This window comes from Aegilops tauschii, chromosome 5, assembly GCF_002575655.3.
Source record: "Aegilops tauschii subsp. strangulata cultivar AL8/78 chromosome 5, Aet v6.0, whole genome shotgun sequence".
In the NCBI taxonomy this organism is placed as follows: domain Eukaryota; kingdom Viridiplantae; phylum Streptophyta; class Magnoliopsida; order Poales; family Poaceae; genus Aegilops; species Aegilops tauschii.
In genome coordinates, this window is record NC_053039.3 from 478214322 (window position 1) to 478238816 (window position 24495).

The window sequence follows — 24495 nt, forward strand, 5'->3', positions numbered from 1 at the left end:
TTCTATAAATGCAAACTCTTCTTGTGACCACTGGATATTGGATCCAACGGACCACAAGCTCCTGTATCATCATAGCAATTCTCCCAAACATGCCCTAAGTCGTTGGCACATGGAAGTGCGTCTCTATTGCTTTGGCTGTTTCGATTTCAAATGAATGTTTAGATGTTAAGATGAACTTCATTGTCGCCATCATTTTTATCTGTCATCGGTCTTCTTGTGTTTAGTGGGAATGCAGTCGTCGGTCTTCAGTTTGAAACCGACTAGGACAAAAAGGAATATTGACCAGATTGTATTTCATTCAAAAACGAAATGTTTATTAACCCCCGGTATTACTCCGAATAAATCATCGCCGTACAACACATATACATACCCTCGAAATAACAAATAAGCTAGCGGTAAAATCAGGAAATCATATATAGGAACAACAAGCTTATCATTAGTCCAGCTGACAATGCATCAGTCGTGGCGGAGATGGATCTTGTACTCCACGGTGGCGTCGCCGGTCTTGGCGTCGAACCAGTGGGTCCGCAACTGGCAGTAGCCGCGCGCGAAGCGGAAGACGCCGTTGCCGCCGACGACGGGCATCTCCCTGACGGCGCGGTCCGCCTGGTTGGGCCCGATGATGGCGATGCTGCTCCCGTTGTAGGCGCCGTCGACGAAGACGAAGTTCATGGCCATGAGCAGCGACAGGCTGTCCTTGCCGGCGCTGATGTACATGCCCTGCGCGCGGCCGAGGAGCCTGGACGTCAGGTTGGGCCCCTCGGTGAGCGGGTCGTCGATGACGAGCACGGTGCCGAAGCCCGTGGCGGAGGCGTTGGAGGACGGCGCCTCCGCCACCTGCACCGCCCTTGCGTTCGGCCCGCCGCTCACGACGTCGTGCCAGTACACCGGCAGCCGCGAGGAGCAGGAGCGCGGCCAAGGCAGAGAGAGCGATGCTGCTCACCATTGGGATCAGCTAGCAAGCTAGGAATGGATGTTGGTGGTCTGATGCGATCATGCGATTGCCGAAGCTTCTTCCGAGGAGCTCTGGTTTGCTCAGCTTGCATGTCTAATGGTGCAGAGATGGGCGAATTTAACGGCGAGTTGTGGTTGTTGGATCCTTGACAATTTCCCGCGTGTTTAGTTTAGGGTTATCCTGCACATTATCTTGTTGTCGTAGTACAGTACGTATGTGTGATACAGAGTTGATCCGGGACTTCTTCGGTTATAGGACTTTGGATAAGAAGCTGATTAGTAAGGTACGACTGAATTAAGACGCTATAGTTAATACAGGTCCTCGGGATGCAAAATTTATCTGCTTGGTTGCCTGAGTTCCATCGAATACAGGTCCTCGGGATGCAAAATTAAGACGCTAAAGAGGAATGACTAAATCGGCTATTTCTTCGGCACCAGGCTCCGGCTCGTCTGCACGCGACCGGAGACGGGACGCATCGGCCATTACTCCTCACTCCAATCTCTTCATCGCCCAAACCTCCATTCACACCCCTCTCTCACCGCCCCTTCATTTTCACCGATGGCCACTGACACCCACCACCGCACCACTCCCAGTCAACAGTAGTGCTCACGTTGGATGAGGATGGGTCGGCCTGTAAGCATCGTTCTCTTCCGGTCCACCCAACCAGCGATCGTGACGTCAAGAGCCCGGGTAGCCATGAGGGCCATCCGACCTGGGGTCACGACGACAAGCCAATTTGACATGAGGGCCATCCGTCCAGGGGTCGCGATGGCAAGAGTCCGGGTGGCCAATGCCCCACAAGGTCCAAATGCAGCCCGTGGGAGACGTTGTCGTGGTATACGGTCTATTAGAGATGCCCGGAGTAGCCTGACCCAGCTTTGGCTTGGTCTGGGTGTCTCGGTGTTTCACGGACACGGGCACTAATTGGGGTCCCTGGCTCGGCCATTTCTCGGAGTGTGCCAGACCCGGTATGCCGGGGAGTTTCCTTGATCGGATCGCTGGGGATAGTATTCGGGTTGTGCGAGTTCAGGTGTCCCGAGTCGGGGTCTTTGTGGGTGGTTCGGTCTTTTTCTTAAGGAGGTTGGGTTTTCCTATAAGTTTGTTGTTTTATGCAGCACGACGCGCACACTGGGATCCCTCTTGCTTCGCTTTGCAGTCCCTTCTCTACGGAGCCCTTTGCCCGTTCCCATCCGTGATGCTCAACCACCTCTCCGGCCTCTTCCTTGTCGAATGGGATGTACAGTTTGCCTTGTTCTCCGCCCTCAAGAAACGTGATTTCTACTAGTTGAACGCCCGTGTGTTGCCACGGCATAAAAAAAAACAATGCTTAAACATATATTCTAATTGAAAAAAGTGTGTTGTAATCAAATGTAGTTTTTCCATACAGCAACAAAATCATTCTTTGACCCCGCTCATTTCCCCCTCGGCAATTTTTATATCTCGTTATCGGCCATCTCCTTGCAAGAAGATAATTAAAGCGTCATCTTTCTCCCCTACCCTTCTTCCTTCCACCTTCATTATCGTCATCATCTCTAAGCACTGCTTATAAATCCTGTACTGCTACAAAATATTATTATTTCATCAAAGATTCTTTTGATGCTCTTTTTGACGGTCAGTAATTTGAATAGGCGCATGCAAGAGATGGGACTGTCGAAGAGGTATGCGAAGAGGGTGACGTGCGAGGAAAGGTACAGACTCGCTCCCGCGACGCGCCCCGCGCACGCGTCACGGGAGAAACCCTAGCGCTGTCGGCGGGCTTCCCCTCCTCCTCCCTCCTCTCCCTCGCCGCCGCCAGAGAGGGCGCGCTGGGCGAAGCCTGGTAGGCGGCGGCGGGGCTGCCTTGTCTCCTCAGCGGGGGCCTTCGGCGAGGGTCGAGGCGGCTGCCTGGGATGCGGCGCTGGCGGCGGGCGCGGCGATGAGCTGGAGCCTGCTGGCGGCGGCTTCGTGGCGGCGGCGTGACCGGCGCGGCGGTGGCGGGCGTGCCTTGGTCGCTATCGTCGTCGTTCCCTTCTTGGGGGACACCATCTTGGAGGCCTGGTTCCATCGTTCCCGTCTCACCTCCCCTCGAAGGAGGAGGTCTCCGGTGGCTCCAAGCAGTTCGTCCTCGCGCATTTGTAGTGGCTTGGTAGTCGTTGGGGTGGTGTGGCGGTGCCCGGCACCTTTGTATCTCGCCTTGGGTGTGCGTGTCGTGTGCGGTGGTGGCGTGAGATTGTATCATGGTTCTTGTGGTTCGGTGCTTTATATATAAAGCGGGGCGAAAGCCTTTTTCGATAAGAGGGTGACGTGCTTGAGTTAGCTCGTGATCTCCCATGACGGCGATCTCACAACCGCTATCTACGCCCCATCTCTTTCTAAGATGGAGGAGGCGGCGCCACAACAAGAAAGGGAGTATGGAATTTCCTGAAGTCCATTATGTGTGATCAAAACAGCCTTGTACATATACCTTTTGCAGTTCTCCGAATAGATGATGATTCTATTATGTCATATGCTCTTACATAACCACAAAAAAGTATTCGTGGAAGTTGAGCCAACCAAACACCAAACAATACAGCGTGTCATCCGGTGCTTGCACGCCAGACCTCGTACCTGCTCGCTGCATCTTCCCATAGGGGATAGGACTACTGCAGTTTAGGATAGTTGATGCTTTGTTCATTTTACTTCAGAACTTTATGCTCCTGCAGATTGTCGAGTTTTTCTGTTGTACTCCATACTGTTTATGAATCAAAACTTATGGTATTTGCAGGATTATTTGCTTAGCCTTTTTTATTTGTGCTCCCTTTGTGAGCTGTACTCCGGATTACAGACTTTGTATTTTGCTGAACTTGTTTAATAATAGGGCCGCATGCATCTTTCGAATGCAGAGGCCGAGGGATAATCTCCTTTTCTAAAATAAATAAATAAAAGGCAGGTGTTGTATCTATTAGAAGAAGAGAAAGACACAAGGTTCTGGCCGAAGCCCAGTTACAGAATACAGTAGTCAAGATTAGCCACCATCATCCTGGACACCTCTGACAAAAGTCAGCTTTCTCAATCTCATTATCTCCTGGATCCTACAGATCCTGTCATAAACCCCTAAGCATTTATGCTAAAAAACACGCATTTCTATCTTTCCAAATCTGCCAAAGGGTGTAAGAAAAAAATCCACGTACTTGTCAAAGGTAAATTTTAGCCGTTTATTTTGGAATGTGTTCCATTCATCAAGCTGATTTGCCTCAATGTCAACAAGCAAGTTGATGAACCAAAAAAAACCTTGTGTAGCATCCTTTTGTCAAGTGCCGGTATGACACAAAGCATATTCTTCTTAGCCTCAACGACAAAGTTTTAGAGTTTCTTGGACTCTTTTGTTGCAATCCAATATTCATGGAATTAATTACTCTGTTCCAATAATCCCTAGTTTAGTGCATAAAAAATATACCTTCAAAAAATTCTGAAGTGTGACTTGTATGGTGGCACTCATAAAGACAGTAAAGGCTGTCAAGCCTAGCCAACCTTCGAATCAGGGAGCTTTTGGAAATCAGATGGCCTGCATAGACAAGAAAAGGGAAAATACATCAATGGTGTTGTAAGAAAGATTAATCATAGGTAAAGTGGCAATTTGAAGGAAACAATAGCCTACCATTTTTTTTGATAAAGGGCGCTTTCATTATCTCGAAATGTAGCATCAAGCGGATACAAAGCATTATGAGTAACACCTAGCCTCTGCATAACTAGGATGCACACAACCCAACACGGAAAGTCTGACAAAATGAATGGAAAAAAACGACAAATCGGCGACAGTAGAGTCCTATAGACCGACACTATGCCTATGTCGCAAGGGATGGTGGACCGATCCGGAGATTAAGCTGCCACCCTGTTGGAAATATGCCCTAGAGGCAATAATAAATTGGTTATTATTATATTTCCTTATTCATGATAATAGTTTATTATCCATGCTAGAATTGTATTGATAGGAAACTCAGATACATGTGTGGATACATAGACAACACCATGTCCCTAGTAAGCCTCTAGTTGACTAGCTCGTTGATCAATAGATGGTTACGGTTTCCTGACCATGGACATTGGATGTCGTTGATAACGGGATCACATCATTAGGAGAATGATGTGATGGAAAAGACCCAATCCTAAGCATAGCATAAAAGATCGTGTAGTTTCGTTTGCTAGAGCTTTTCCAATGTCAAGTATCTTTTCCTTAGACCATGAGATCGTGCAACTCCCGGATACCGTAGGAGTGCTTTGGGTGTGCCAAACGTCACAACGTAACTGGGTGACTATAAAGGTGCACTACGGGTATCTCCGAAAGTGTCTGTTGGGTTGGCACGGATCGAGACTGGGATTTGTCACTCCGTGTAACGGAGAGGTATCTCTGGGCCCACTCGGTAATGCATCATCATAATGAGCTCAATGTGACTAAGGCGTTAGTCACGGGATCATGCATTGCGATACGAGTAAAGAGACTTGCCGGTAACGAGATTGAACAAGGTATTGGGATACCGACGATCGAATCTCGGGCAAGTAACATACCGTTTGACAAAGGGAATTGCATACGGGATTGATTGAATCCTCGACACCGTGGTTCATCCGATGAGATCATCGTGGAACATGTGGGAGCCAACATGGGTATCCAGATCCCGCTGTTGGTTATTGACCGGAGAGGCGTCTCGGTCATGTCTGCATGTCTCCCGAACCCGTAGGGTCTACACACTTAAGGTCCGGTGACGCTAGGGTTGTAGAGATATATGTATGTGGAAACCCGAAAGTTGTTCGGAGTCCCGGATGAGATCCCGGACGTCACGAGAGGTTCCGGAATGGTCCGGAGGTGAAGAATTATATATAGGAAGTCAAGTTTCGGCCACCGGGAAAGTTTCGGGGGTTACCGGTATTGTACCGGGACCATCGGAAGGGTCCCGGGGGTCCACCGGGTGGGGCCACCTATCCCGGAGAGCCCCGTGGGCTGAAAGTGGAAGGGAACCAGCCCTTAGTGGGCTGGGGCGCCCCCCTTGGGCCTCCCCCCATGCGCCTAGGGTTGGGAACCCTAGGGGGGGAGCTTCCCCCTTGCCTTGGGGGGCAAGGCACCCCTTCCCCCCCACTTGGCCGCCGCCCCCTTGGAGATCTGATCTCCCAAGGGCTGGCGCCCCCCAGGGGTCCTATAAATAGTGGGGGGGAGGGAGGGCAGCAACCTACAGCCTTGGGCGCCTCCCTCTCCCCCTGCAACACCTCTCTCTCTCTCTCGCAGAAGCTCGGCGAAGCCCTGCTGGAGACCCGCTACATCCACCACCACGCCGTCGTGCTGCTGGATCTCCATCAACCTCTCCTTCCCCCTTGCTGGATCAAGAAGGAGGAGACGTCGCTGCACCGTACGTGTGTTGAACGCGGAGGTGCCGTCCGTTCGGCACTCGGTCATCGGTGATTTGGATCACGGCGAGTACGACTCCGTCATCCACGTTCATTGGAACGCTTCCGCTCGCGATCTACAAGGGTATGTAGATGCACTCCTTTCCCCTCGTTGCTAGTAGACTCCATAGATGCATCTTGGTGAGCGTAGGAAAATTTTAAATTATGCTACGATTCCCAACAGTGGCATCATGAGCCAGGCCTATGCGTAGTTACTATGCACGAGTAGAACACAAAGCAGTTGTGGGCGTTGAGTTTGCCAATTCTTCTTGCCGCTACTAGTCGTTTCTTGTTTCGGCGGCATTGTAGGATGAAGCGGCCCGGACCGACCTTACACGTACGCTTACGTGAGACAGGTTCCACCGACTGACATGCACTAGTTGCATAAGGTGGCTAGCAGGTGTCTGTCTCTCCTACTTTAGTCGGAACGGATTCGATGAAAAGGGTCCTTATGAAGGGTAAATAGAAATTGGCAAATCACGTTGTGGTCATACGTAGGTAAGAAAACGTTCTTGCTAGAAACCTACAAACCACGTAAAAAACTTGCAACAACAATTAGAGGACGTCTAACTTGTTTTTGCAGCAAGTGCTATGTGATGTGATATGGCCAGAAGATGTGATGAATGATATATGTGATGTATGAGATTGATCATATTCTTGTAATAGGAATCACGACTTGCATGTCGATGAGTATGACAACCGGCAGGAGCCATAGGAGTTGTCTTTATTATTTTGTATGACCTGCGTGTCATTGAATAACGCCATGTAATTTACTTTACTTTGTTGCTAAACGCGTTAGCCATAGAAGTAGAAGTAATCGTTGGCGTGACGACTTCATGAAGACACAATGATGGAGATCATTATGATGGAGATCATGGTGTCATGCCGGTGACGAAGATGATCATGGTGCCCCGAAGATGGAGATCAAAGGAGCATGATGATATTGGCCATATCATGTCACTATTTGATTGCATGTGATGTTTATCATGTTTTTGCATCTTATTTGCTTAGAACGACGGTAGCAAGTAGGATGATCCCTTATAATAATTTCAAGAAAGTGTTCACCCTAACTGTGCACCGTTGCGAAGGTTCGTTGTTTCGAAGCACCACGTGATGATCGGGTGTGATAGATTCTAACGTTCGAATACAACGGGTGTTGACGAGCCTAGCATGTACAGGCATGGCCTCGGAACACACGCAATACACTTAGGTTGACTTGACGAGCCTAGCATGTACAGACATGGCCTCGGAACACGGAGGACCGAAAGGTCGAGCATGAGTCGTATAGAAGATACGATCAACATGGAGATGTTCACCGATCTTGACTAGTCCGTCTCACGTGATGATCGGACACGGCCTAGTTAAACTCGGATCATGTTTCACTTAGATGACTAGAGGGATGTCTATCTGAGTGGGAGTTCATAATCAAATGAACTTCATTATCATGAACATAGTCAAAAAGGTATTTGCAAATTATGTCATAGCTTGCGCTTTAGTTCTACTGGTTAAGATATGTTCCTAGAGAAAATTTAGTTGAAAGTTGGTAATAGCAATTATGCGAATTGGGTCCGTAAACTGAGGATTGTCCTCATTGCTGCACAGAAAGCTTATGTCCTTAATGCACCGCTTGGTGTGCTGAACCTCAGCGTCGTCTGTAGATGTTGCAAAACATCTGACATACACGTTTTGATGACTACGTGATAGTTCAGTGCGTAATGCTAACGGTTTAGAATTGTGGCACCAAAGACGGTTTTTTGAAACGTCGCAAAACATATGAGATGTTCCGAAGACTGGGATTTCGGACTAGTGCCCACGTCAAGAGGTATGAGACCTCTAACAAGTTTCTTAAGCCTGGATACTAAGGGAGAGAAGCTCAATCGTTGAGCGTGTGCTCAGATTGTCTGAGTGCCACAATCGCTTGAATCGAGTGGGAGTTAATCTCCCAGATGAGATAGTGATAGTTCTCCATAGTCACTGCCACCAAGCTAGTAGAGCTTCGTGATGAACTATAACATATCAAGGATAGTTATGATGATCCTTGAGCTACTCGCGATGTTTGACACCGCGAGAGTAGAAATCAAGAAGGAGCATCAATTGTTGATGGTTAGTAAAAACCACTAGTTTAAGAAGGGCAAGGGCAAAAGGGATACTTCATGAAACAGCAAGTCGTTTGCTGCTCTAGTGAAGAATCCCAAGGTTGAACCCAAACCCGAGACTAAGTGCTTCTGTAATGAGGGGAACGGTCACTGAAGCAGTACTACCCTAGATACTTGGTAGATGAGAAGGCAGGCAAGGTCGACAGAAGTATATTGGATATACGTTATATGAATGTGTACTTTACTAGTACTCCTAGCAGCACCAGGGTATTAGATACCGGTTCGGTTGCTAAGTGTTAGTAACAAGAAATAAAAGCTGCAGAATAAACGGAGACTAGCTAATGGTGAGATGACGATATGTGTTGGAACTGTTTCCAAGGTTGATGTGATCAAGCATCGCATGCTCCCTCTACCATCGAGATTTGGTGTTTGCGTTAAGCATGATTGGATTATGTTTATCGCAATACGGTTATTCATTTAAGGAGAATAATGGTTACTCTGTTTATTTGAATAATACCTTCAATGGTCTTGCACCTAAAATGAATCTCGATCGTAGTGATACACATGTTCATGCCAAAAGATATAAGATAGTAATGATAGTACCACATACTTGTGGCACTGCCACTTGAGTCATATTGGTGTAGAACGCATGAAGAAGCTCCATGTAGATGGATCTTTGGACTCACTCGTTTTGAAAAGATTGAGACATGCGAACCATGTCTATTGGTATATATATGCATGAAGAAACTCCATGCAGATGGATCGTTTGGACTCACTTGATTTTGAATCACTTGAGACATGCAAATCATACCACATGGGCAAGATGACTGAAAGTCCTCGTTTTCAGTAAGATGGAACAAGAGAGCAACTTATTGGAAGTAATACATTTTGATGTATGCAGTCCAATGAGTACTGAGGCATGCAGTGGATATCGTTATGTTCTTACTTCACAGATGATTTGAGTAGATGCTGAGTGTATTTACTTGATGAAACACTAGTCTGAATTATTGAAAGGTTCAAGTAATTTCAGAGTGAAGTTGAAGATCGTCGTGACAAGAGGATAAAATGTCTGTGATATCATCATAGAGATGAGTATCTGAGATACGAGTTTGGCACACAATTGAGACATTGTGGAAAGTGTTTCACAATTAATACCGCCTGGAACACCATAGTGTGATGGTGTGTCCGAACATCATAACTGCACCCTATTGGATATGGTGCATACCATGATGTTTCTTATCGAATTACCACCATCGTTTATGGGTTAGGCATTAGAGACAACCGCATTCACTTTAAAAGGGGCACCACGCAATTCCGTTGAGACGACACCGTTTAGAGAAACCTAAGTTGTCGTTTCTTAAAAGTTTGGGGCTGCGATGCTTATGTGAAAAAGTTTCAGGCTGATAAGCTCGAACCCAAAGCGGATAAATGCATCTTCATAGAATACCCAAAAACAGTTGGGTATACCTCCTATTTCAGATCTGGAAGCAAAAGTAATTGCTTCTAGAAACGAGTCCTTTCTCGAGGAAAAGTTTCTCTTGAAAGAATTGAGTGGGAGGATGGTGGAGACTTGATAAGGTTATTGAACCGTCACTTCAACTAGTGTGTAGCAGGGCACAGGAAGTTGTTCCTGTGGCACCTACACCAGAAGTGGAAGCTTATGATAGTGATCATGAAACTTCGGATCAAGTCACTACCAAACCTCGTAGGACGACGAGGATGCGCACTACTTCAGAGTAATGCGTGATCCTGTCTTGGAAGTCATGTTGCTAGACAACAATGAACCTACGAGCTATGGAGAAGCGATGGTGGGCCCATATTCCGACGAATGGCTCGAGGCCATGAAATCCGAGATAGAATCCATGTATCAGAACAAAGCATGGACTTTGGTGAACTTGCCCGATGATCGGCAAGCCATTGAGATAAATGGATCTTTAAGAAGAAGACGGACATGGACGGTAATGTTACCGTCTATAAAGCTCGACTTGTGGCAAAGAGTATTTTCACAAGTTCAAGGAGTTGACTACGATGAGTTTTTCTCATCCGTAGCGATGCTTAGGTCCGTCGGAATCATGTTAGCATTAGCTACATTTATGAAATCTGGCAGATGGATGTCAAAACAAGTTTCCTTACCAGTTTTCGTAAGGAAAGGTTGTATGTGATACAATCAGAAAGGTTTTGTCGATCCTAAGGATGCTAAAAGGTATGCTAGCTCCAGCGATCCTTCCATGGATTAGAGCAAGCATCTCGGAGTCAGAATATACGCTTTAATGAAGTGATCAAAGTTTTTGGGTTTATACAAAGTTTGTTAGAAACTTGTATTTACAATAAAGTGAGTGGGAGCGCTACAACATTTCTGATAAGTATATGTGAATGACATAGTGTTGATCCGAAATGATGTAAAATTTCTGGAAAGCATAAAGGGTCGTTTGAAAGGAGTTTTTCAAAGGAAGACCTGGATAAAGCTACTTACATATTGGGCATCAAGATCCATAGAGATAGATCAAGACGCCTGATGATACTTTCAAAAGACAGCACACCTTGACATGATTTTGAAAGAGTTCAAAATAGATCAGCAAAGAAGGAGTTCTTGGCTGTGTTACAAGGTGTGAGTATTGAGTGAGACTCAAGACCTGACCACAGCAGAAGATAGAGAAAGGACGAAGGTCGTCCCCTATGGTTTAGACGTAGGCTCTATAGTATGCTATGCTGTGTACCGCACATGAAGTGTGCCTTGCCATGAGTTGGTCAAGAGGGTACAATGGTGATCCGGGAAAGGATCTCATGACAGCGGTCGAACTTATCCTTAGTACCTAGTGGATTAAGGAATTTTCTCGATTATGGAGGTGGAAAGGAGTTCGTCGTAAAGGGTTACGTCGATGCGAACTTTGACACTAATCCGGATGACTCTGAGTAGTAAACCGGATTCGTATAGTAGAGCAATTATTTGAAATGGCTCCAAATAGCGCGTGGTAGCATCCACAAAGATGACATAGATATTCGTTAAGCACACGGTTCTGAAAAGTTCAGACCCGTTGACTAATAACCTCTCTCACAAGCATAACATGATCAAACCAGAACACATTGAGTGTTAATCACATAGTGATGTGAACTAGATTGTTGACTCTAGTAAACTCTTTAGATGTTGGTCACATGGTGATGTGACCAGTGAGTGTTAATCACATGGTGATGTGAACTAGATTATTGACTCTAGTGCAAGTGGGAGACTGTTGGAAATATGCCCTAGAGGCAATAATAAATTGGTTATTATTATATTTCCTTATTCATGATAATAGTTTATTATCCATGCTAGAATTGTATTGATAGGAAACTCAGATACATGTGTGGATACATAGACAACACCATGTCCCTAGTAAGCCTCTAGTTGACTAGCTCGTTGATCAATAGATGGTTACGGTTTCCTGACCATGGACATTGGATGTCGTTGATAACGGGATCACATCATTAGGAGAATGATGTGATGGAAAAGACCCAATCCTAAGCATAGCATAAAAGATCGTGTAGTTTCGTTTGCTAGAGCTTTTCCAATGTCAAGTATCTTTTCCTTAGACCATGAGATCGTGCAACTCCCGGATACCGTAGGAGTGCTTTGGGTGTGCCAAACGTCACAACGTAACTGGGTGACTATAAAGGTGCACTACGGGTATCTCCGAAAGTGTCTGTTGGGTTGGCACGGATCGAGACTGGGATTTGTCACTCCGTGTAACGGAGAGGTATCTCTGGGCCCACTCGGTAATGCATCATCATAATGAGCTCAATGTGACTAAGGCGTTAGTCACGGGATCATGCATTCAGTACGAGTAAAGAGACTTGCCGGTAACGAGATTGAACAAGGTATTGGGATACCGACGATCGAATCTCGGGCAAGTAACATACCGTTTGACAAAGGGAATTGCATACGGGATTGATTGAATCCTCGACACCGTGGTTCATCCGATGAGATCATCGTGGAACATGTGGGAGCCAACATGGGTATCCAGATCCCGCTGTTGGTTATTGACCGGAGAGGCGTCTCGGTCATGTCTGCATGTCTCCCGAACCCGTAGGGTATACACACTTAAGGTCCGGTGACGCTAGGGTTGTAGAGATATATGTATGCGGAAACCCGAAAGTTGTTCGGAGTCCCGGATGAGATCCCGGACGTCACGAGAGGTTCCGGAATGGTCCGGAGGTGAAGAATTATATATAGGAAGTCAAGTTTCGGCCACCGGGAAAGTTTCGGGGGTTACCGGTATTGTACCGGGACCACCGGAAGGGTCCCGGGGGTCCACCGGGTGGGGCCACCTATCCCGGAGGGCCCCGTGGGCTGAAAGTGGAAGGGAACCAGCCCTTAGTGGGCTGGGGCGCCCCCCTTGGGCCTCCCCCCATGCGCCTAGGGTTGGGAACCCTAGGGGGGAGCTTCCCCCTTGCCTTGGGGGGCAAGGCACCCCTTCCCCCACTTGGCCGCCGCCCCCCTTGGAGATCTGATCTCCCAAGGGCTGGCGCCCCCCCAAGGGTCCTATAAATAGTGGGGGGAGGGAGGGCAGCAACCTACAGCCTTGGGCGCCTCCCTCTCCCCCTGCAACACCTCTCTCTCTCTCTCGCAGAAGCTCGGCGAAGCCCTGCTGGAGACCCGCTACATCCACCACCACGCCGTCGTGCTGCTGGATCTCCATCAACCTCTCCTTCCCCCTTGCTGGATCAAGAAGGAGGAGACGTCGCTGCACCGTACGTGTGTTGAACGCGGAGGTGCCGTCCGTTCGGCACTCGGTCATCGGTGATTTGGATCACGGCGAGTACGACTCCGTCATCCACGTTCATTGGAACGCTTCCGCTCGTGATCTACAAGGGTATGTAGATGCACTCCTTTCCCCTCGTTGGTAGTAGACTCCATAGATGCATCTTGGTGAGCGTAGGAAAATTTTAAATTATGCTACGATTCCCAACACACCCATGTTGGGTAAAAACCACCGTAGCCACCTGCTCCAACCGCGTACACACCGCCTTAAACAGCGATTGGTACTCCACTCGTTGTAGCGTAGACCACGTACGAAGCGAGTGCGTACAACGGAAAACAATAGCCTACCATACAATGCAAAAAGAGGGACCCTGTAAAAGCACACGACTTCATCTTGCGTCTGCCTTCATAGATATGAGAAAACTCCTGGACCATCCACAATCTCTTGAAATCGGTGAATGACATGCAAATTTTTTTACCACATAGAATACAATGATGCTACTTATTTAACAATAATATGAGCAGAACACACCTACCGGAACTGTGTGCCAGAAAAATTCACCTTGGCATAATCATCCAGTCGCTCGTTAATATCCAACTTCAAAGGAGAAAGATTCGTAGTTACAGTCGATGCCAAAACCTGAAATTGACTGATATTGTTTTGTGAAATGGACTGGCCATTAATTCAGCAAAATACCCCATCCAAGTCTTGACATTTACAGTTATTACACAATAAACTGGCGGGGTGACAGACCAAGAATCTCTGCTGGTTCCTTTACGCCCAGTCTTTGCCAAAACATGCGCACATCCAAGCAGTTTAATTTCTAATGATCTCCCCTCACACCTAAGCAATATGCTATAGAAGATAGTTGGCTATGTCACTGAAAGATCCTTCATTTTTCATTTTTTGCAAATCATCCACACCACATCCTGTGTGTGGTTGAATATTACCACTCCTTGATTAACAGTTATGTACCATCTGCATGATTTCATTTTTCATTTTCATTTTTTACATTAACAGTTATGTACATCTGCATGATTTCAGTCAATAGGATTTCACATGACCAAACATAAACAGATTCAAATCAATAGATTTAGACAAGTAACAAAGCTATACTCGATGCTCAATAGGAATAACCATACCTTGGGATCCTTTCCATTCAACAGGGTCTTTCCAGTACCAGGAAGCCTATATAGCAACTTAAGTACTTAACCTTTACATGTTTAATGCCCAATCTACAATAGTCTTTTAGCTGCAATCTACAATATTTAGTTGTGAGTAAAAAATATCATGTGTTACCGATGGTACAAAAATAAAGAAGCAGGGATGATACATACTGGTTTACAACATGAGGAAGCACTCTTGAAGCAAATGCCCTACGAAAAATATCTGTGAATTCAGAACTTAACTCACCTATCCCCAACACGAGGGGAGCTCTTTATCTTTGAAAAGCTTGTTGCTAGATGCTTCCTTTTGGTTGATAACCTGCAGCAGTTTAACGGGTCTTATTATGTTGTTTCCACAAGCCATACGAAATTCTCATGCCGCATAAACAATAAATAGAACTGCTGATAACAACATATACAACACGTTCGGTTCGGGCAACGTAACGTATTCAGTTTAATGTATCCGGAAGCGTTGCTTCCGAATATTTTTACGTGATACCTCCTTTGTTTAGTTTGTGGAATCGAGTCCCGATTTTAACCCGGCCGGTTCGTGCGGTTATTTCAATTCTGTGAAGTGCCATATCAGAAAGCACTGTTATGGAATACATGGCGAGGCAAACCAAAGCTGGCTACGGTTTCGGAAGTCGCTGTATTCGGAAGCCACACTTTTTGTCCAAACCAAACACGCCGATAAGTTATTGAACCTTGATTCCTGAATTAGGAGCAGCCTCAGATATGATGTGTGTATCACTTGACAGAAATCCTCTGCCCAGCCTCTCAAAAGAAAATCATCTGCCCAACAACGTGGAACTTTCTAGACCCTCCAGCGAACCTTGATCGATGACACATACAAAATTGATATCGATGAAAGGAAGGGAGATAACCTCTACTCATAGACATAATTCTAACTGATTATTCTATACCTGATCCATAAATCTCTTCCGGATTATTGGGCACCCAACTGCAAAAACACAGTAATAAAGCATAACTGAACCTGTAGTTAGTAGTCACAGACAGAGTGAACTTACATCCTCAGCTCGGTTGGAGCCTGCTTGCCTGCCTGTATCCGTCTCCGTTGCCTACTCCCCAATCACCACAATGCGTGTCTACAGAGGGAGTACGGGAGACCATGGCTGCTACTGTAGTCTACAGAGGGAGCACATTGGAGAGACAGATGCGCCAGTAGCATTAACCATGGCTGCTACTGTATGATGTAGCCCCGGCGAGGAGACGGATGGCTGCTACTGTATGATGTAGCAACGGCGAGGAGACGGGTGCGCCCTGGTGCGTTAGACATCGAGGGGGGCAAGATATGTAGGGAAGAAAGGCCTTCACCTTCGGTGGCTAACGGCGCAGCCACGAGGTCACCACACCGAGCTGATGCTTTATCCCAACACTTCATATTCCTTCTGATCCTCACCTCGATTGCTTCACAGTCGCCTCGCCGCCGTCTTCATGCCTCGCATGGACTGTGGGCCAAGATTGAAGCCGCTGGAGAGGTCAAATCTCGAGGGAGAGGGGAGGACAGGAGGGGAGGCCGCTGGGAAGGTCGAGGCTCGAGGGAAGGGCGGACACGCTGGGTACGATACGACTGTTCAAGCAGCAGTTGCGGATCGAGGAGGGGAACGTGCGTGCGTGGGTCGCCGCTCTTTTCTCGTTTTTCTCGTATCGGCTCCTATGTTTACGCTGGAATTTTCTTTCTGTATGAATCGCGCACGATGCGGTGGAAGTTGCGAGCGCACGAGGCGGGAGTAGCGATCGCGGGGGTGAGGGTATAGGGAGGTCGAACCATCACGACGTTCGATTCTCCTTTAATAGTAGAGATTTTGGTTGGCTAGCCCCTTCAGTTCATTGTCCGTGCTTATGTTCTCTTCCATTTGGCGCTTTGTTTCCTTTCATTGTGGCACGGCAAGATACAAGACTCTGTAATGGGTACCGACAATGAAATTTCTTGGTGTTGTTTCCTCCATTTGTTTTTTGTTGTCATTCTTTTATTGTAAAGGAATACATCCAGTCAGCCTTAGGGCGCTCGTCCTGCTCGACCCACTTGGAATACTCCCACGCTCTTTCCCAGGATTCCCTCTTGCCGCGGTCCTCTTCGGTTCGCCGGGGAAAGGACCAAAAGGAGGATGCATTGGTGGCGGCATGGTCTCACGGGGTGACTACGACAACGAGTTTTTAGCGACAATGATGTGTTAGGCCGTGTTGTGTCTGCCGTCGCAGTCGGACTTCGGTGGAGATTTATGTATGTGTGAGGTGTAACAATGATGGGTTTTGGCTTCGGGGTGGCATTGGATCTAATTGTATAAACAGGAATGGTGATGGGCTTTCGCCTCGGGGAGCAAAAAACGTCCTCATGTTCAAGACCGGTCCGGTCTGTACATGTCATAGCTTGCGTAGGTGTCCTTGGCCGCGTAAACGACATACTCTGGATTCAAAGGTTGCTCCCACGTGGTGTGCAAGTTCTCTGTATCAATGCCATCTTTCATGTAGGCATAGGAGGGGGTCGATGACGACTGCGCTAAGATCAGCCAAAGAGTCCTTCCCCTCTTTGTTGCCGACGATCTTGTATTGGTTCTGGATTTCTACTAGCTTCTTGCACAAGATGACCGAGTTGCGAAGCACCATGGCATCGCTTCTGGTGTCCACTCTAGTGATGGTGTAATCGTCGCTGTGGTGGAATGTGACAAACTTTCCATAAGGCATATAATTGATAGAATCTACAGATCCAGTAGTTGTGTTTGCATCATTTTTTTCATATGCATTTTTTTTTACTTTGAATAAATAGAAAGGGAAAATATTGTAGCTATATTTTTTATGCAGGGAATTGTAGCTATATCTGTATAGATTATACAACAATTACATATGGGGGGTAATCTCACCATCTCTATATAAAAGAGATGAGCCGGATCAACCGTGACTCATCCCATCTCTTCAACCAAGTGCATAAACGGAACCGATTTAATCCATTTTTTTTTTGTTCCAACAAAATATGAAAATGGAACCAACATATTTATTTAGAATGGAATTATGGCATTTCATTTTATTTGGTTCCTCAACTAAACACGCCTGGGAGAATTTCAGGTGCTACGGTGATACAAGTGCTTGTGGGCCGTCGGATAGGAGACTGATCGGTTAATGTTGAAGCCTCTAGATCTGCACAAAATTATGGGACTCCTTGAGGGTGTTTCTGCAAGTTTGTGCAAACTCACGAGCTCCCGTACCATCATAGCACGGGAGGTGTGGGAGCACCTGAAATTCTCCCAAACATGTCCTTATTGGTCGTTGGCTCATTGAAATGCGTCTCTAATGTTTTTACTGTTTCGATTTGAAATCAATGGTTAGATGTTACGACGAGCTTCGTCGTCACTGTCCTATCTTTTTTATCACTTGCGGTCGTTATTCATCGGTCTTCTTGTGTTTTAGCGGGAATGAAGTCGTCGGTCTTCAGTATGAAACCGACATACAATATCAGACTTTTCCCCAACAAAAAGGAATATTGACCAGATTGTATTTCATTCCAAAACTAAAATGTTTATTAACCCCCGGTATTACTCCGAATAAATCATCGCCGTACAACACATATACGTACCCTCGAAATAACAAATAAGCTAGCGGTAAAATCAGGAAATCATATGTAGGAACAACATGCTTATCATTAGTCCAGCTGACAATGCATCAGTCGTGGCGGAGATGGATCTTGTACTCCACGGTGGCATCGCCGGTCTTGGCGTCGAACCAGTGGGTCCGCAACTGGCAGTAGCCGCGCGCGAAGCGGAAGACGCCGGTGCCGCCGACGACGGGCATCTCCCTGACGGCCCGGTCCGCCTGGTTGGGCCCGATGATGGCGATGCTGCTCCCGTTGTAGGCGCCGTCGACGAAGACGAAGTTCATGGCCATGAGCAGCGACAAGCTGTCCTTGCCGGCGCTGACGTACATGCCTTGCGCGCGGCCGAGGAGCCTCGACGTCAGGTTGGGCCCCTCGGTGAGCGGGTCGTCGATGACGAGCACGGTGCCGAAGCCCGTGGCGGAGGCGTTGGAGGACGGCGCCTGCGCCACCTGCACCACCCTCGCGTTCGGCCCGCCGCTCACGACGTCGTGCCAGTACACCCGCAGCCGGGTCTCCTTCTCCGCCGCGGACACCGGCGCCCCGGCAGCCGCGAGGAGCAGGAGCGCGGCCAGGCAGGAGAGAGCGGTGCTGCTCGCCATTGGGATCAGCTAGCTAGTAAGCTAGGGATGGATGTTGGTGATCTGATGCGTTGCGATTGCTTAGCTCTTCGTGAGGAGCTCTGGTTTGTGCTGCTTGCTCTCCAATGGTGCGGAGATGGGTCTATTTAACGGCAAGTTGTGACAGTGTCTGGCCGTGTGTTCGGCTTATCTTCTATGCGTGTGCGAGATGTAGTAGTTGATCTTACAAGTCATCGCGGACTTCGTCGGCTGTGACTTGGAATAAGAAGCTGTGCGCAGTAGGTGAAGGTATGACTGAATTAACACGCTATAGTTGGGTGGTGCAGGCTGCACTTTCCATGCATCCACACACACACGCTCGTCCTCCTTCAAATTCGGAGAACGGAGTGCTCTAGAAGGTTGACGCGGGGACTCGATCGTGCCATTAACCAACAATACAGGGGTCCGGCCATTGACCGCGGTTATTCAAGACGATTGACAGCGATTGACCGGTAAAAAACTAAACCGACAGGTCCGTTTTTAACTGTGCATGTGACTGAGAAAATAGATTATTTGCCCGAGATTGATGGGTGTGGTCGGGGCCACTTGTTATTGGGACAACCCTAGGGCAAATTATCAAACCTCATGTAAAGTGGGGCAAAAAGTGAAGTCTAAAATAAATCTTAAGATTGTAGAGGCCAACGCAAATGAACTCTCGTCTTCAAATCCTTGAAGTTGATACCCTGACCTCTTTGATCCCGGTCTATCCCGACCTTAGATATATTTGACACACCGGAAAAAGCACAATCCTGACCGGGAACTCGCTTTTTTCACTTTTGTGCGGGCCAAGCCATGTTCTTCCTCGCTCTCATCTCTTTTCTCCTGATCAATGGCTATCGGGGTCGATCCTCCTGGAAAGTTGGCGGCGAGTTGACGAGCTTCTGTATTCACGATGATGTTGACGAGCACCGACTGAGGATTAAAGTTCCACCGGAAGACACGGACGTACATGGATGGCTTGATGTATTCATGAACTAGTACGTGCGTCTGGCTTGGTTGATTAGATGATCAGTTTTGCTAAACACGCACGCAGGACGCCGGACACGGATGGATTGCAGCAGGCCCTTGTGATACATCATAGTATTTTTCTTGTCTTTTCTTATAGTAATCGAGGTGTAGTTCGCGGTTAATCTCGACAATGCCAACACTCCGTCGATGGACACCGTGGCCGTGCTCACCGCTAGGGAGATGCATTTGACATGTGGGCTCATGTTGTAAGTGACATTAGAAATCAATCCTGGCTGGGATTGTGTCTTTCCCGTTACAACAAACAAGGTTTACTCATACAGGGTTAGGATCAACCGGGATCTGTAAATACAGGGTACCAACTTCAGGGATTTGGAAGTGAGGGTTCATTAGCGCCGGCCTCTATAATCTCAAGGTTTATTTCAGACTTTACTCTGGGGCAAATGAACCAAATCCCCATATGTGACTGGCGCATACAAAGTGGGCGGCCGTCGTATTGACGTGGGGATGGTTGTGGGTCACTTTTGCCTCTAGCCGACTGATTGGCATAAAGCCACTCATTGAATTTTAGGTCACTCTCTGCATGCACACCTAAACTACATTTTGTACAATCATGACCTAGCAGGGCACATGGTTTACAAAATCTTGTCAATTTTTCATACGGGCCAAATAGACCTGCCTTTTCATTGCTCTTGCAATACTTACAAATTTGGTGAGGGGCTCATGGATATAATTGTGTACTTAAACCCTTATCTAACCATCTTGATTATTTCCAGTTAGTCTCATCTCTAGGATTGTGCTCGCTTTCTTGATGAGCTTCTCCACCACATCATAATGACAGTACCCCTCCGGAAGCTTCTGAATCTGAAGTGAATTGCATATAGTTTTTATCATTTTCATGGCCTTTGTGAAACCATCATATTGTTCTAACAAAACGGAACATAATTTTTGAAATGGGCAATTAAGGCAAATATCTCTCGAATGGCTCATTTTCTTTGGGGAAATCTTGGTGATGTGCATAAATATCATTTGGCTAATTGGGGTATTGTGTCCCAAAAGAAGTCCTTTGGTGGTCTAGATATCCCTAATTTAAGGGAAGTTAACATGTCACTGCTATCGTGGGCTAAGAGATTTTTTCGATGATAACAAAAACTGGGTTTCTCTGGTGAATTATAAATACCAAACTAATAAACCTAATATTCTCCGGTCTAACAAAAATGTGGGTTCTCCTTTCTGGAAAGGCTTTACCTGGGCCATGGCCAGGGTCAAGCCTTTCTGTAGGTGGGAATTGGGCGGCGTATGCAATATTTACTTTTGGCATGATGTTTGGGCTGGAGATTCTTCTCTTAAAACACAAGTCTGGGACTTGTTTGACCTATATGAATAGTAAAAATCCACTGTAGTTTAGGTATGGGATGGCCATATTCTTGAACTAACTTCCAGAGGATGTGTAGATGCTTCTCTCTTGGAGAATGGGATATTCTTAGATGTGTTATTAGCAAATATTTTTCCAAATAATGTGGCCGATAAGCCTATTTGGACTTTGCATGCTTCTGGGAGTTATTCCACTAAATCTTTCTATGAGAAAATCAACTCGGGAGGGGTCTCTACCCCTATATGGGACAAATTCTAGAAGATCACGGTTCCCTATAGCTACATGATATTCATTTGGTTAGTGATTCACAATAAAATCCAGACTAGAGACAATTTAAGTAAAAGACAACATCTTGATGATTTGTCTTCACTAGTGCAGAACAGGCCTTTATCACCGGTTCATAAGGGCCTTTAGTGCCGGTTCTGCAACCGGCACTATGGAGTGGAGACTAAAGCCCCCCCCTTTAGTACCGGTTCGGCACGAACCGGCGCTAAAGTGCCACCACACGAGCCAGGCCCGGGTGCTGGTAGACCATTAGTACCGGTTGGTAGCACCAACCGATACTAAATGTTTGGGGGGGGGGGGGGGTTGGTTTTAATTTTTATTTTTCCATTAATTTTGTGTTTTCCATTTAATTCTTTTTTGTTTACTGGTATTTTACGATACTACATATTGTACACGTTATGCATATATATAAACAGATTTTCTCGTAGAACTGATCATATATATATAATCGAATGTCTCACAACCACCATTAATTATTCACACATACACATGTATGTATATATACAATTTCTCCTACATGTTGCCTTGGTGCCTTCGGAGCACGATGACAAGTGGTTCATGGGGGCGGTAGCGGGTAATAGTATTCTCCTTTGGGATCTATGACCTGGTCGAGCAAAAATCCCGCTATTTCCTCTTGAAGTGCTCGTATGCGCTCCTCTGATAGGAGCTTGTCCCGCACCTCTTTGAACTGTTAAGAAGGAGATCAATATGCATGTGTATTAGTTGTGTGACTAGATATCGACAATCATGTAAGATTTGTGAATAGTGTTCTGGCAAACGTACCCAGTCCTGTCTATCAGATCTGCTCCTTTCGGACGCCATCATGTGCGTGGCACTCCTTGCTTGCGGAGCGGCATATCGGAAAAAGAAGGTCTCGGTAGTGAATATGCAATGCTGAATTCCAATAAGTTGGTGAATGTTCTCGCAAACGTAGTATGCACACACTTCAGTCCCCGGCGCCTGCTTCAGGGCCTTTACGACAATAGAATTTAATCAGATAATAATTAATCAAGCATGTTAATTAATTAATGGTATTGAAACAAGAATTAAAGAGATGGTAGCTAGCTAGCTAGTACTACTTAATAACTTACCTTGGGTCGATACCAACATAGCTTTTGTCACCATTTTTCTGGAGTCACCTTGATGTACTTTGCCCAAGCCCTGCCCGCCGGCAAAGAAAATTAATAAAGGGGTTATTAAAAATAGTTCATATCAGGAAATGACGAACTAAATAGGCCGAGATATAGTTAATAATGATTGAAATAACCTGTCGACTATCTCCTTCACGATGCTGTAGTTACTATTTTTTTAAGTAGTGAGTCCAATACTTCAACTTTTCCTTCGTCAACTTTAATGTCTAACAAGATCCAGTGGAAGCTACATGCGCATACGTTTGCATGCATAAATTAAGCGGGCATGTGCATAACACTAATCAACTATAACCCTAAACCCTATACACTTATTAACATCTAGCTAGTAAGCAAAAACAGAATTTGTAGTACAAGACAGTGTGACTCACTCAAAGTTGTAGGGAAGTAGTATATCTTCATTGCTATTGAGGCGCTTCAAGAACTCTAGCATGCATTTCTCTATATCTTGTCTACACCATTCCAATTTCCATGTGTATTCATTAACGGTATTTGGGTCAATGAACCCAATGCCATAGCGTCCAGCTTTTTTCATTTCATACATCTTCATCCTGCATAATACCACAGAAAAGAATATATAGTGAGGATATATAATTACAGGTAATTAATGATCAATCAATGAGCACTAGAGCTAGCTTGAGACTTAAATTACAGAAAGAAATCACTTACAGACAATAGCAACTGACGATAGATTTGTCGAGTGCATCTTGATTGAATAACTGAAATAGTTCTGAATACTCAATGGCCAGAGCTTTCTTATGGAAGTAATGATCTTCCTCGACTTGCACCATGAGGGACTCTCAATTGGAAATCTTGGTAATTTTCATGTACCAATCATGCAATTCATACATTCTCGTTGGGAGGTTCTTGACCTCCTCGGGCTCGACCAAAGGTTGGCCCCAGACATATTTCCGTTTTATTTCCTCCTCTCTAAGCGGATCCATGGGCTCGATCTCGAGGAGTTGTCCAACAGTGATCTTGAGCATTTCAGCCTGCATTATATGCTCCTCGGTTATTACCACATCGCCCAGCTCGGGAACGTAAACGGTTTGCCCACAATAATATTAGGCGCGCGTGCTCTCATGTGTTGTTGGCACAACAAGCGGGGGAGTCGATTGCGCCGCCTGTTCTCCCAGCTGGGGAACGGTTTTCCCGCATTTTTTGACAACTGCTTGTTGGCTCGAGCTCGCTTCTTTCTGTAGTCGTGCTCGATGTGCCTTCTTGATTTGGCGCTCATAGTCTGAGTCAACAGGCTTGGGAGCTGGTGGTCTAGCCATACGAATGAAGTGGTCAATCTTTTCCTCAGGCACTTTCTCCCTCGGCGGCGTTGCCGGTTTCGGTCGAAAATGAGCGTCCACTTCAGCCCGCACTATTGCATCGTTTTGCTCCTCGGTCATGTCGTAAGGCCTCTGAGGAAGAGGAGCGAGGCTGCTTGGACCATATTTATATCGCTTGTCTCCGCCTGTACTTTTTGTACTACCTCGGCTTGTACCGCTACGCACCATAGCTGCGGCGTGTCTCTTCTGCGATTGCTTAGGTGGCGGAGATGGCTGACGTGGCTTAGTTGGAGCAGGAGGAGTGGCCTGACGCTGCGCCGGACTTGAAGCAGGAGGTGTGGCCTGACACGGTGTCGGACTTGAAGCAGGAGGTGTGGCCTGACGCTGTGCCGGACTTGAAGCAGGAGGTGTGGCCTGACACGGTGGCGGACTTGGAGGAGCGGGAGTCTGCTGACACGGTGGCGGACTTCGAGGAGGAGTCGGCAGACGCGGTGTCGGTGGACTTCGAAAGATGATGCAATCCTTTTTCCATAGGATGAAATGATGTATGGCCTCTCCCAGTGTTTGCTCGTCGTCACCTCCAGGAATGTCAAGCTCTAGCCCCGAATATGGGCCCACCACCTCATCAACCAAGACACGAGCATAGCCCTCTGGAATTGGGGCGCAATGGAAGGTTGCTTCGGGGGTAATTGTAAAAGCAACGACGTTCGCCACCTTCATGGATATGTTCTTTATTTTGTAGTGTAGCTCACAGTTAGTGTTCTCTATGATGTCATCCACTGGGTATGTATCCAGCAGTGCGTCGCCCGGGGCGGAACCAACGCCGCTTCTCGGCATGGATGGGACGGTGCTATCCAATGCTGGATGATC

At 46.7% G+C, this 24495-nt stretch overlaps 1 protein-coding gene and 2 pseudogenes across 1 annotated transcript; all 3 read right to left on the minus strand.

The window, feature by feature from the left end:
* Window positions 1-274: 274 nt before the first annotated feature.
* LOC109778949 (dirigent protein 22-like) lies at window positions 275-1344 on the minus strand (annotated as a pseudogene).
* Window positions 1345-4040: 2696 nt separating this feature from the next.
* On the minus strand, window positions 4041-16836 carry LOC109778943 (uncharacterized; annotated as a pseudogene).
* Window positions 16837-17824: 988 nt separating this feature from the next.
* LOC109778948 (dirigent protein 22) lies at window positions 17825-18753 on the minus strand. The gene has a single exon (XM_020337532.4). The coding sequence runs from the start codon at window positions 18554-18556 to the stop codon at window positions 18026-18028; it is 531 nt and encodes a 176-aa protein (XP_020193121.1). The 5' UTR covers window positions 18557-18753; the 3' UTR covers window positions 17825-18025.
* Window positions 18754-24495: the final 5742 nt, after the last annotated feature.